General features: G+C 37.4%; 1 protein-coding gene across 15 annotated transcripts in view; it reads right to left on the reverse strand.

The window, feature by feature from the left end:
* LOC140467167 (ankyrin repeat and SAM domain-containing protein 1A-like) overlaps positions 1–13302 on the reverse strand; it is a 346018-nt gene that overhangs the window by 23917 nt on the left and 308799 nt on the right. For all 15 annotated transcript variants that reach the window (XR_011955354.1, XM_072563318.1, XM_072563316.1 and 12 more), the window contains 3 exons: positions 1879–2004; positions 725–796; positions 550–636 (listed from right to left, as the gene is read on the reverse strand). Coding sequence is in view for 14 of the 15 variants with exons in the window: in XM_072563318.1 (XP_072419419.1) it covers positions 550–636; positions 725–796; positions 1879–2004 (285 nt within the window). In the remaining variant the exon portion in view is untranslated. The remainder of the gene's footprint in view (positions 1–549; positions 637–724; positions 797–1878; positions 2005–13302) is intronic.

Here is a 13302-nt window from a genome sequence, read left to right on the forward strand (position 1 = left end):
CACATTTGGAATAATCTGTGTTCCATACAAAATATATAATGATTAATGGACAGTGAGTCCAAAGACAACAGAGCAATTTCTAGATCTTAGATGTATGATTTCAGTCCATAATAACTTACAGTACAAAAATTAAATGTTAAAAGATAATGAATCATGAGCCATCAAGTTTGAAATAGGCATTCAATAAGTGAACTGGTGAACATAACAATGCCAATAAATGTCAACAGGACAGATGAGGAATTGAACAAACCCATAGCAGATTAAGACTCAGTAAGAAATAAGAAACAAATATTTTAGAGGGTATGACAGCTCAAAAATCATGTTTCTAAGCATTGGATTTACATTTGTAAAGTGAAATAGGAACAATCTTTAAAAGAAACGTTGCATGTTACTGCATTCAAGGTGAAATAGATGTATTGTAGATCTAAATCAAACGTGAAGTCCAATATTTATTTTTCTGCACTCCACAAATCTAAGAGAAAGAAAACATTAAAGACTGGAAACATAAGATACAATGAAAGTAATGATATTTACTAATTGTCCAATTACCTTGTTGAAGGCATCAATGAATTTTACACCCTTATATGTGATGGAGAGGAAAATAGTTGGGATCTTTTTCATTTGTTCAGTCGATTTCTAGACAACAGAACAAAAGAAATGTTAAAACATTCAATCATACTTTATTCCAAAATACTGCCCCAATTTGTGACCAACAGATACAAACCCTCATCTTTGCACAAGCATCTTGTGTTGATTCAGTCCCCTTTAGTTCTTTAATCAGCATGGAACCCAAATACTGCAACAAATGAAAAAGCAATTCACAATATTTCTTTTAGAAGATGAGTCAATAAGAAGTCATAAGCTTATTAAAAATTTATAGCTGTAAAGCTAAGACTGCAGAAATGTCCAGCAGCTAACAAACTAGGGAAGTTTCCAAACCCAAAATGTGACTTTGTAAGAATACATATCCAAAGTAAATTTCCTAAGTAGTGGTCAGCACTGTAAGGTCACAGTCAAGATTACAGTGGTGCTGGAAATGCACAAGTCAGGCAGCATCTGAGGAACAGGAAAATCGACATTTTGGGCAGGAGCCCTTCATCAGGAATGTGGAGTGTGGAGTTTGCACATTCTCCCCGTGTCTGCGTGGGTTTCCTCCGGGTGCTCCGGTTTCCTCCCACAGATCAAAAAAGTGCAGGTTAGATGAATTGGCCATGCTAAATTGCCCGTAGTGTTAGATGTAGGGGAATGGGTATGGGTGGGTGCGCTTCGGCGGCTCGGTGTGGACTTGTTGGGCCGAAGGGCCTGTTTCCACACTAAGTAATCTAATCTTGTCTCTAATCTCCAGCATCTGCAGTCCTCACTTTCGCCTACAGCAAGATCACAGCACACTGTAGACTTAAGATACTCAAATGATGTCACAGAAGACCCGTTAGTACTGTGTGTTTAATCCTCTGAATTAAAAACTGCATTTGCACCAGGTCAGCAACAAGTAATTCAAGGGGAACTACTGTATATATTTGTGCGTAAACTAATGGTTGAATTTGGAACAGGTTTGCTGGTTTACGTACTTTATTAAGAGTTTTGATGGCAATAATATCCACAGTATGACTATTCACAAAGGAAGCATGCTACTCATCTTAGGCTGTATAGTCACTTTGTAAAGAGGTTAGCCTAATGAAGAACATGGTGAAGTCAATGGAAACAGTAACATCAATACCCAGTGGGTATCTGACTCCAATAATGCTTCAGATCACAATTTTATAAAGGACTAATGGCTGAAATGAGTATCAAACTTGCAATCCAAAACTCATAAACATTCTGTTTATGGAGAATAGCACTGAACAAAGCAAACTGTGAATTCAAGGACTACATACTCACGTTAGCCTCATAGCCACAAGATTCAAAGATAAGCTTCTCTGGTTGGTGCTGCCAGTTCTGAACAGGCGCATATGGCGTTGCTAAACTTGGTGGACGAAGCGTTAATCTCGACTCACGCTGGTCGTCCTGGCCAAATGATATGATAAAACTCATCATTACAAAATTTCCGCCATCACCTGAAGGTTATTGACAGTACCTATATTGTTATCAAAAGTGCTGATGTAATTAAATAAAACTTTCACACTTATGTTGCATTAAGAGCTACAGATGCCAATAAATCTTTAGGGGGGAAAAAAAGCCATTCACTGCTTATTTCTGCCAACCTGCACACAAATCAGCCTTGAGATCACTTTAGGATATGCCTAACAAAGACTGGCAGCTACTTAATCCACTGAAAATGTTTATTTATAGTCATTCAAGTTTGTGACCTTAAATGGTCAAGCAAGCTTACTTGATTAATCTTGTATAGTGCCAGCCACCTTTACAAAATATATCCTTGAACTCCTACCAATTATTGTACTTAATCAATATTGTCATTAGATCATACTCAAAATCCACTTAACAAAATTTTAGCTATATTCTTGGTGAATCTGTCAGTTTTAAATAACCAAATCTCAAAAGATAGGTCTCCTGTTGCTTTGATGCATGGTTGTATGAAGCGACAGTAATCTAGGTCAAATAAATTTTCTTCTACATCTCTCCAGCTTTTACTATTTTGGCATACAATCTGTCAATACTCCAAGTGAAAACAGTAAAATAAAAGATGTTGCAAGATTTGTGTAACATAGTAATAAAAAGTTACAGAAGAGTGCACGGACTTTACTCTCCCCTCAAAAATGAAAAAATTATCAGCAAGTGTGGACAGTCAAATGTGCATTTTGATGAAATATACAGATTAAAAGATATTGAGATATGAAACAGTTTCTTTCTTTTACAGGCAACATGACTTACTGAACCACTGATTTTTCACGGCAGAGTTTTAGACTTGCAGATTGAGTAGTACAGCTTATAACATTTGTAAATTATGGCAAGTATCTGATGAATAATTAAGTATCGAAAACTGAAGAATTATTTAAGCCTGTAATAAAAGCCCTGCTGTAAATTACAGCTAAAACACCAATAACAAAGCAATAAAAAGAGAGAGAATCCATTGTCATCAAAAAACTATCGCCTATGTGGTTTCAGGAAGAACCAGCTGTAGCTGGGACAAGAATATAAATGGCATTGAACAGAAAATCTTTTAAAAAGTAGAGGATTACGCTGATAAATTTCTCCAAACATTACATTTGATTCACTTCCCCAAACAACAGGGCAAAATCAAATTTTAAAATTATATTTATGTAACAATTTAGCTGTGATCAGTTGAATTATTCTTTCAAATCATGTACTCGTATTTACCCTTTATTACGTAGGCTTCTTTATATGAAATACTATACAGGAATACATTATCTTGTATAAATTATGCAGCATTAATAGACTTTAATACATTTATTAATTATCTCTTGGAAAGTGTCTTTCCAGTTAGAAATGCCACATTGATTTCTCTGGTACTGAGAAAAAAATACTCACTTGAAAAACGCACTTTTTATGAAGGCATGGCATTTAGATTAAGATCTTTAAAACAGCACCTCGATATTTAGAGTTGTCTTGATTTTTTTTTGGAAAATTATTATGCGTGTCACTGTCCTTACTACATGCAAACTTTCAAAAATGAAAAGGAAGGACCAGTCACTGCACCATATCTAACCTATCCAACAGATGGCTCAGCTGATGCTACTATAACAACAAGCAACAACACCATTAACAAATCTGGAAGGTAGTGAGTGAAGGTGACACAAGGAACACCTCTGAGAAGAAACAAGTAAGACATGTATCATGGGAAAAATGCAAAACCTGCTCGTTGCCTTTAAGGAGTTCAATATTTTGGAAACTGCAGCAATGCAACATTATGCAGCAAGCCATTCTTCTCTGACAAAAGAAGCTGAAATTTTATAATCATAGAACGATACCATTTGTTTCATAGTGTGCATGCTGTCTCTTTGAAAAGCTTCCCATCCAACCCCGACAAAATTTCTTCATTCATCCAACTCCCTTTTGTAAGTCATCACTGAATCAGGTTCCACTGTTCTTTCAGACAGCGCTTTCCAGATTGCCTTGCTGTGCAAAAATAATTTTCCTCAACTTGCTTGTGGTTCCTTTGCCATTTACCTTAAATCTGATTCTTTGGGTGCGAGCTCTTTTACAACTGAATCACCTGATTTACTCAATAAAATGAATACATACTTAATTTCTCTTGATTCAGCTCTGCACCAAGAAGCACTAACCTAGCTGTCCCACTTTCAGCATGTTCTTTCATTCGTGGTGCCATTCTTATAAATTTCCTCTTCATCCTAAGACCTTGAGTTCTTTCCTAAAACGTATGGCCAGAATTCAACTTAACATTCCAGCTGGTGCCTAAGCAGGACTTGTTTGCTTTCAACTTTAAAACTCTGGTTATGAACCCAAAGGTCTCTAATCCTTTTTCAACAGCCTTTTCCACATTCTCTTCATTTTAAAAAATTTGAGTATGTAAAGCCCTGGTCTTGCTGTTCCTGCATCCAGTCTGAAATTCTATTTTTCCATGTACATTATCTCTGCCCATCTTTGACCTGAAAGTGCAGGATAAAGGAATGCATTCTTCCTTAACCAGTGTAAAAAAATTTGAGTGACGGTGAAGCAGTGCAATACTTTGATATTTATATTTAAATACTCATCTTTCCCTTTCCAAAATAACAGTTATACCATTTACATCTAAATAATGGACAACATCATATTGCCTCACTGTTACTTTGATGGCACTATCAATTCCAATGGTGATGCCTCACTGGAAAGTGAAGCCAAAGATTTCCATGCTCTTGCTGCTTCTTTTGCCAATCATCATGCAATAACAGAATTAATGTAATGTGAATTCTCGACAAATACCATTCCTTAAAGAAGCTCACTTAATTTGCCTCTGCCTATAAATACAGCTTTTGTAGACTTCCATGCTTTCTCAATTGCGTGACATCACTCCAGTCTTCCTGCAGCAACAAATTAGTGTGATTCTTACAATTGTGAGGATTGAAATGAAAACAGTACCACAACTCATGGGAGGAAAAATGTTTGTTGGAAGTAAAAGCCTTACAAAAGAACACTAATTATACTAATGAGTGGTGCATATAACTTAATTATGCATACAGGATATGTTTCATGTGGGAGGAACTGATGGAACAGTGTTCGTAAGATTATAAGAAAAGTAACAACCAGTCATTCAAGACTATTCTGCCGAACAACAAGATTGTGGCCGACTTTAAAATGGTTTGTGGTTGATCAGATTGTGGCCTTAAATACGCTTTCTTGCCTGCTCCTGTAATTCCTATGTCAATCAAAAATCTAACTCAAGTTCTGAATATATTTAATGGCACCAGTCTTCACTGTTTTCTGGGAAGAAAATCCCGAACACTAATAACCTGCTCAGTGAAGAAATTCTCATTTCTGTCCTCCTTTATTTTTAAACTGGGCCCCCTATTCCCCAGAGAAAGGAAAGATCCTCCTAATAACCATCTTGTCAAGCTCACTCAGAACAGTGTGCTTCAGTCAGATCATCATTGTTTTTCAATGTTCCACAACAAACATCCAACTTGCTCAACCCTTTCTCATAAAAAAATCCCGTCAATTCATAAATCAGCTGGGTGAGCCTTCTCTGATCATATTCCAAAGTAAGATGGTGCAATTGTGAATGCAGGAACGCGCTGATAATCAAGCCCAACTACACCATAAATTGCACCATGGATTCAAATGTTTACATGCAATCATCAAAATGCACAACTGTTTCATTTTTTACTGCTAACCAGAACCGAGCATTTTTTTTGGAAGAAACCAAAAACAAGTGACAAAGCTGGTTAATATATGAACTATAATCCAGAACTGGAACTCTATCCCATTTTAAGTCCAACCAACCCCTCTACACAAAAATAATGACTGCAGAAATAATTATTTTTTAAAAATCACCACAAATAGGGAACAAAATCCATGTATTGACCAAAGGTCTGTAAAACAAAGCAAAAACATGGATAATTTTTGCAACTCACTGATCATTTTGCTGAATCAAATTGCTGACAGCCATATAACAATGGAAAATCTTTTAAACAAATTATCAGATTCATGGTTTGCAAGGTAGTCAAAATACTGAGGTATGGACTTTATCAGGTGCCCAAATTTTAATCAGGAGAAAGGGAGAGAGATATTTTGCTGCCTTATAACTGGTTCCTCTGTTAGTTCCTTTTGGACTCCCCAAATCATAGTCATAGAGATGTACAACATGGAAACAGACCCTTCAGTCCTAACTACTAGCTGTACCTGCAAGCTAATCTTCTGCAATGTATGCACAAAACTCCCAGATCGCTCAATGCTGGAGTATTCAGCAGCTTTCTCTATTTAATATTATTTTATTTAATAAATTTAATTATTACACAATATTCTGCTTTTGTATTCTTCTAATCAAAATAGACAGCAACATATTTTCCCACATTAAACTTCATTTTCCAACTGATCCATATCCATTTACAGATTCTTCACATCCTCCTCACACATTCATTTCCTTACTATTTTAATATTAGCAGCAATTCTGGCTACAATACAGACTGTGTCTTCATCAGTCATTAACATTGATCATAAATAGTTGAGGCCCCAAGCACTGATCCCTGTGGCACTCAACAATTTTGCCATGTAAAAATAACCAATTTATTTGGACTCTTTCCTGTTAATTCCATGCGAATATATCATTGAGCTATAATTTTGTGCAGCAACTTTTTAATGTGATATCTTATTAAATGTCTTTTGGACATCCTTGATGAAGGGTCCTGACCAGAAACATTGACTGCTTGTCCAATGCTGTTTGACTTGCTGTGTTTTTCCAGCTCCACATTTTATGTATTGGACTCAGTTTATTCAACTAGCTTGCTACATGTTCAAAGACCTCTAAATAAATGTATCAAACATTTATTTTCATAAAATCATCTGATTGTGTTACAATTTTTAAAATATCCTGCTACTGTCTCCTTAGTAATAGATTCAAGCCTTTTTCCAATGGTAGATGTTAGAGCATGTAGTCTACTGGATAGTGGTTTCACATTTGCACTTATCTAAGGCCTTTGGACCATTGCAGAATCTAGAGAATTTTGGAAGATTGCAGCCAATACATTCAACAACTAGTTGAAGGTACTGGAGCTATTTATTTTAAGACACTACAATGCCAGTAGTCCAGCGAATTTGCCAGCTTTTCGTTCCTTTAGTGAATAGCACTGTGGGAGGGGCAGTGGGAGTGTCCCTGTCTCTGAGCCAGGAGGCCCAGGTTCAGTTCCCATCTGCTCCAAAGAAGTATCATAATACTTCTGGAGGGGCTAATTGGAAAATAACTTCAGTTCCATTAGTTTACCTTTTTACATCATGATTAGGATTGTTTTCAGTTCCTGAATTTTGCCACTTGACTTCTGCTATCCTTCAGATACTTTGCGTGTTCAATACGAAGACATACAAAGTTATGATTTAACGTCTCTACCATTTCCTCTTTTTCCATTATTAAATTCATCGTCATAGAGTCATAGATAAGTACAGCATGGAAACAGGCCCTTCGGTCCAACCTGTCCATGCCGACCAGATATCCCAACCCAATCTAGTTCCACCTGCCAGCACCCGGCCCATATCTCTCCAAACCCTTCCTATTCATATATCCATCCAAATGCCCTTTAAATGTTGCAATTGTACCAGCCTCCACCACTTCCTCTGGCAGCTCATTCCATACACGTACTATCCTCGGTGTGAAAACGTTGCCTCTTAGGTCTCTTTTATATCTTTCCCCTCTCACCCTAAACTTATGCTCTCTAGTTCTGGACTCCCTGACCCCAGGGAAAAGACTTTGCCTATTTATCCTATCCATGCCCCTCATAATTTTGTAAACCTCTAGAAGGTCACCCCTTAGCCTCCGACGCTCCAGGGAAAACAGCCCAAGCCTGTTCAGCCTCTCCCTGTAGCTCAGATCCTCCAACCCTGGCAACATCCTTGTAAATCTTTTCTGAACCCTTTCAAGTTTCACAACATCTGTTTCGCCTTTAAAAGACTAATGTTTCATTGAACCACTCTCTTCCTCTTTATAAGCTAGAAACCTTTGCTGCTTATTTTTATATTTCTTGCTCGTTGTTTCTCACACTTCAAATTCTCTCTTTTTAAACAAGTCATCCTTTGCTGGTGTCTAAATTTTCCTCCAAACTTATGAACTACAACTAATCTTTGCAGCATGGTATCTCTTTTCTTTCAATTTGATACCATCCTTCATAAGTTGGCTATGAGATATGTATCTTTCAAGTGGCATCTTTCTATCTCAATGGAATATATGTTTATTAAGAGTTATGAGGTTTTCAATGATCTTTCCTTTCAATCTATGTTGTATAGATGCCAGCAAATGCATGAACAGCAAAGTGATTCTATATTTACCTGATCAACAGGCTTTCACCAGCATAGAAATAAGAACAATCCTCCCTGATGTGCACTGAGAAATTTACTGTAATTAATGTCTGGCTATATTATACCTGGATTACTTTTTAATTGTAACTATTTATGGGATGTAACCAAATGCTAAAGTATACCATTACATCTAATGAAGGAGCTGAATAAATAAAGTTAAAATAACCACTTATTTATAAGTAACATTTAACAAAGAGCACTGTTTACTGATGGCAATTTAGCTTCATCATACTCCACTGTAAGCTCATTTCCATGAATTACCAACATTTACTGTATTGTATAAGTATAAAACAAAGACCTAACAAAGAAATAAAGGATGTGACATTAATGTTAAATGAACTTCAAAAACACTATAGATATACTTGTATAGAATGATTTCCAATTTCTCAATTTTTGTAATGTCTCTTGCAAATACTTATATGGTTTTAAGACAAACAAGTATTTTGAGGTCATGAAACTTTCAAGCTAAGGATTGAAAAATTAAAATAGTGTCATTTTTGCTTTGTTGCATATAAACCTGGTCAAATAAACAAAGCTAAGAAATGTCAAATCAAAGATTACTGGTCATTGAAAGCTTTGGTGAAATTTAAGGGTACTGCATAAACCTCCTAAAGAATAATTAAACCAACTCAATCACTATCCAGGTACTGTGTTGAATAAAGGATGCTATCTCTTTAAATTTAGCGTTGATTTACCAACACGATTTGACATTTATAATTTATGAAGCACATTTCACCTGATGATTAACGGCATCTCCAGGTTATTCAACAACCTTTGTCAAGGACAGAATGAAAAATGATCACTGCAATAAAACCACTTAATCCTCTATAGGTCTATGGCCATGAGTCTTTTTTTTAATTTCTGTACCTTTATCATGAAGCGTTCATGCTGCATTTTTGAATTTTATCTATGCATGAGTAGATCATTAGGAAGATATTGAAAGCAGGGTACATTAAACAGTTCAAGTAGCCAGCTAAATGATTTTAGCATCACATTTGCAGTTTTCTTTCAAAGGACTATTTTAGCCTACTGCTCTGGAAATCATTAAGCAGATTGTGAAGTGCCCAAGCCATAGATGTAAAATGAATAAACAGAACACAAGCAACAGCATCATATCACCCAATTCTGTGCCTTCATTCCTGTCAGGCAGTGTACATGTGTGTGAGAGAGTGAATTTGCCATGACTCTGTGACAAGCATCAATGACAACCGTTTTTAAATTTAATGCAGGCAACCAAGGGCAAACGTTTAACTAAAAAAAGCTGTTATCTTAATCTATTTCCTCTTCAAAGTCTTTTATTAGCTGTCACATCTCAAAGCTGTTCTTAATTTTCGATATCTCATGTTGAATTTCAGATTTCTGCCCTTGTCACTGTACATAATCACCACAAGGACTCCAAACCACCAAGGTTTAACTGAGAAGCACCACTGATGATATTGATGACCTCAGTGACTTCTGAGCTTCAATCATCTACAAAGGATTAGAAACACCATTTGGTACAGGTGAATCTGAAAGGAGGAATGGTTTCAGACCTACTCATTTGAGATGATAACTGTCATTGACGTGAAATAACGGTTATCCTATCCTATCCAAAGCCTATGCAATGCACAAAATAAGCATAAACACTGAAAGTAACTAAGACAACCATTCAAAAGATGTTGCACAAAATAAACTGAGTGGCTAGCTTTGTGATTTGAACTTTCATATTTGTGGGTCACAGAGGGACTGTTAGGTCAGGTGGCTGGACAGCTGGTTTGTGATGCAGTGTGAAGCCAACAGCCGAGGTTACCATGAAGGAATGTACTTCTCAAATGTTCCTTCACCTAAGGTGAGGTAACTCTCAAGGTAAGCCATTACCAGTCATCTCTCTTGAGTGAGAGAGCAGCCTTATGGTCTGATAAGACTATGGTGACTTCAACTTTTTATGTATAAATAAATACCGTATTAAATTAGGTTGTGAAATTCAAACTTCCTGTGACAATGGGAATTGATGAGCTTTCTGTGAAGGGATAAAGAGGGCCCTTGGTCTAGCACCAGCAGATGGTTAAATACTCACTGACTGAAGTAAAGAGATGTGTCACTGGGATGAATACTACAGTGAGAACATCTCTTAAACCATACTTGACAATGTTTGTAAAGTTCTGTCATGGATGAGGTAGATCAAGATTTTTCAAGGCAGGAGTCAGGAAACTAAGGAAGGTTGCCAGCTGAAAATTTGGGTTGGCAGCCTTGAAGGCATCAAAGGCTGCCGTGAAGTTCTGGGCAAGACATTACAGCTGTGCTCCAAGTCTTTCAATATCCCTACACCCCATCCCCCCACCCCACGTTTTCATTATTCTCACAGAGGTCACAACAATATTGAAACTTCAAAATGGGGTCAAAAGAGGAAAATGTTTGGTAGACAATGAGTTGGATGAGAAGTCATTTGGATGGGTATTTGAATAGGATGGGTTTGGAGGGATATGGGCTGGGCGCTGGCAGGTGGGACTAGATTGGGTTGGGATATCTGCTCGGATGGACGGGTTGGACCGAAGGGTCTGTTTCCATGCTGTACATCTCTAAGTCTTCTTCTTTTGTGCTCAAATCGTCCATATGCAGTTTAGAAAACAGAGGGACACCCAGCAAGGATGGAATGCCAGTAAAACTGCTCAAGTGAAAAAAATCACAGTTATTGACACACTTCTGTGACACTTTTCTTCTCTGCTGCAAACCCTAAGCTTTGTTCTGGTAATGCAATGTAAAACCCATCACACTAAACAAAAGCAGAGGCAACAGAGAAGACAACAACAACTACAAGGGCATCTCACTTATGAGCATTATGGGGAAGGTCTTTGCAGGGTTATATTTAAAAGACTCCATCCATTTGCAAACCAAATGTATCTGAAAACACAGTGTAGATTCCATACAGCCAAAACTATTGTGGAAATGATTTTCTCCAGCAGTCACTTGCAAGAGAAGTGTAGGAAACAAGGTTTAACTCTTTAGCCTACGTTCATAGATCTCACTAAGATACTCAACACTACCAGCAGAGTAGAACTCTGCATGATTTCTGGAAAAAAAAAATCACGAAAGCCCGAGACATCAATTACCACACTTGGGAGTCAGTTGTGACAGAACTTGTATCTCATTTTGATAACGGTAAACATGGGCAATTGGTTTTCAACTTCCGTCTTTGATTTTAACGTCCAAAACCTTCATGGTGTAAAAGTGATTTCTGAAGAGGAAAAGTGCTGACTTAAGGAGGCTGCTGTGATCGCCAAATCACAGATGGAGGCAAGGAACCCACATGGAATAAACTAACCAGCTGCACTGAAATACTGTTATCCATAAACTAAAATCAGCCAACTGAATCAGCGTCAAGAAAATTTGCATCTCCTGTTTAATTTGTACTGGCACAATACTGGGCATCAATGCTGTCAACTGGAAAAACAAGGGAACAGATTCAGAAGTACACAAATGGACCAATAGCAACAGCTAGTTTAAGCAGAGAAAAATAAACATAAACTGATATCAACAACACGACAACACTTTCTTAATCAAACCTGCCAGCTTCACCACATATACTGTAGATTTCAATATTCCTAAATCTGCTTTAAAATTGTGTCCTTTGCCTCTTCTCCCAAAAGTTATCCAAGCACAAATTAATATTTCACAATACTTGCAAATTTTATATTAGCTGTAAACTTTGAAAGTGTTCTTTACACACCAAGGTCTAGATTTCTAACATCAGTCAAGGAAAGCTGTGGCACTGATATCAAACCATCTCAAGTCCCACTGTATGCCTTCCCCCACCCCCTCCTTTCCAAAAATACAACCATTTACCATTACTTTGTTTCCTGTCACTCAGCCAACTTTGTAGCATTGCTTCAATTGCCTCTTATATTCCATGAGCTTCAGCATTGCTGGCAATTCTATAATGTGACACTTTATGCTGTAATGTGGTATTTTATGAAATACCTTTTAGAAGTCCATGTACACCACATCAACCCTATTACCCTCATCAACCACTTCTGTTGCTTCATCAAAAAAAAACGGAATTCAGTTAGCTAAATGTGATGTTGGCTTTTCTGAATTAATCTACTAAAACATCAAAGATTATTGTCTTCAAATATTTTCCACTACTGAGATTAAACTGCTGGGTGTGTTGTTGCCGAGTTTGATTATACTTTTTTTTCAAATTATGATGGAATTGGGGCCGCACTTTTCCAGCATTAACCCTATACCGAAGAGAAATTGAAAGATTATGGCTAGTACCTACGCAGCTTTGTTTCTACACGGTAGGGATTCTATGATTCACCCTGATTTGTCTCAGTATCCTCAGATGCATCTCATCCAGTTATTATGAGTTACCAACCTAATGAGCAACCAGATTTTCTAAAACCATCTCTGCATTACATTTTAGCTCATTCAAATTCTTAATTATCTCCTATTTACACCATTACTTTGGCATTATCTTCTTCCTTGACAAAACTGATACAGCTCATACATGGGCGGCACGGTGGCGCAGTGGTTAGCACTGCTGCCTCACAGCGCCAGAGACCCGGGTTCAATTCCTGACTGTGTGGAGTTTGCACATTCTCCCAGTGTCTGCGTGGGTTTCCTCCTGGTTCTCTGGTTTCCTCCCACAGTCCAAAAATGTGCAGGTTAGGTGAATTGGCCATGCTAAATTGCCCGTAGTGTTAGGTGCAGGGGTAAATGTAGGGGAATGGGTCTGGGTAGCTGCTCTTCGGCAGGTCGGTATGGACTTGTTGGGCTGAAGGGCCTGTTTCCACACTGTATTTAATCTCATTTAGTATCAGAGCAAGGCCCTCCACATTCATGCACAGAATCCCTTTCCGGTCCCAAATACAGCACCCTCATCCTACAATTCATTAATTACTTATG

Source organism: Chiloscyllium punctatum, chromosome 45 (genome assembly GCF_047496795.1).
Source record: "Chiloscyllium punctatum isolate Juve2018m chromosome 45, sChiPun1.3, whole genome shotgun sequence".
Lineage (NCBI taxonomy): Eukaryota > Metazoa > Chordata > Chondrichthyes > Orectolobiformes > Hemiscylliidae > Chiloscyllium > Chiloscyllium punctatum.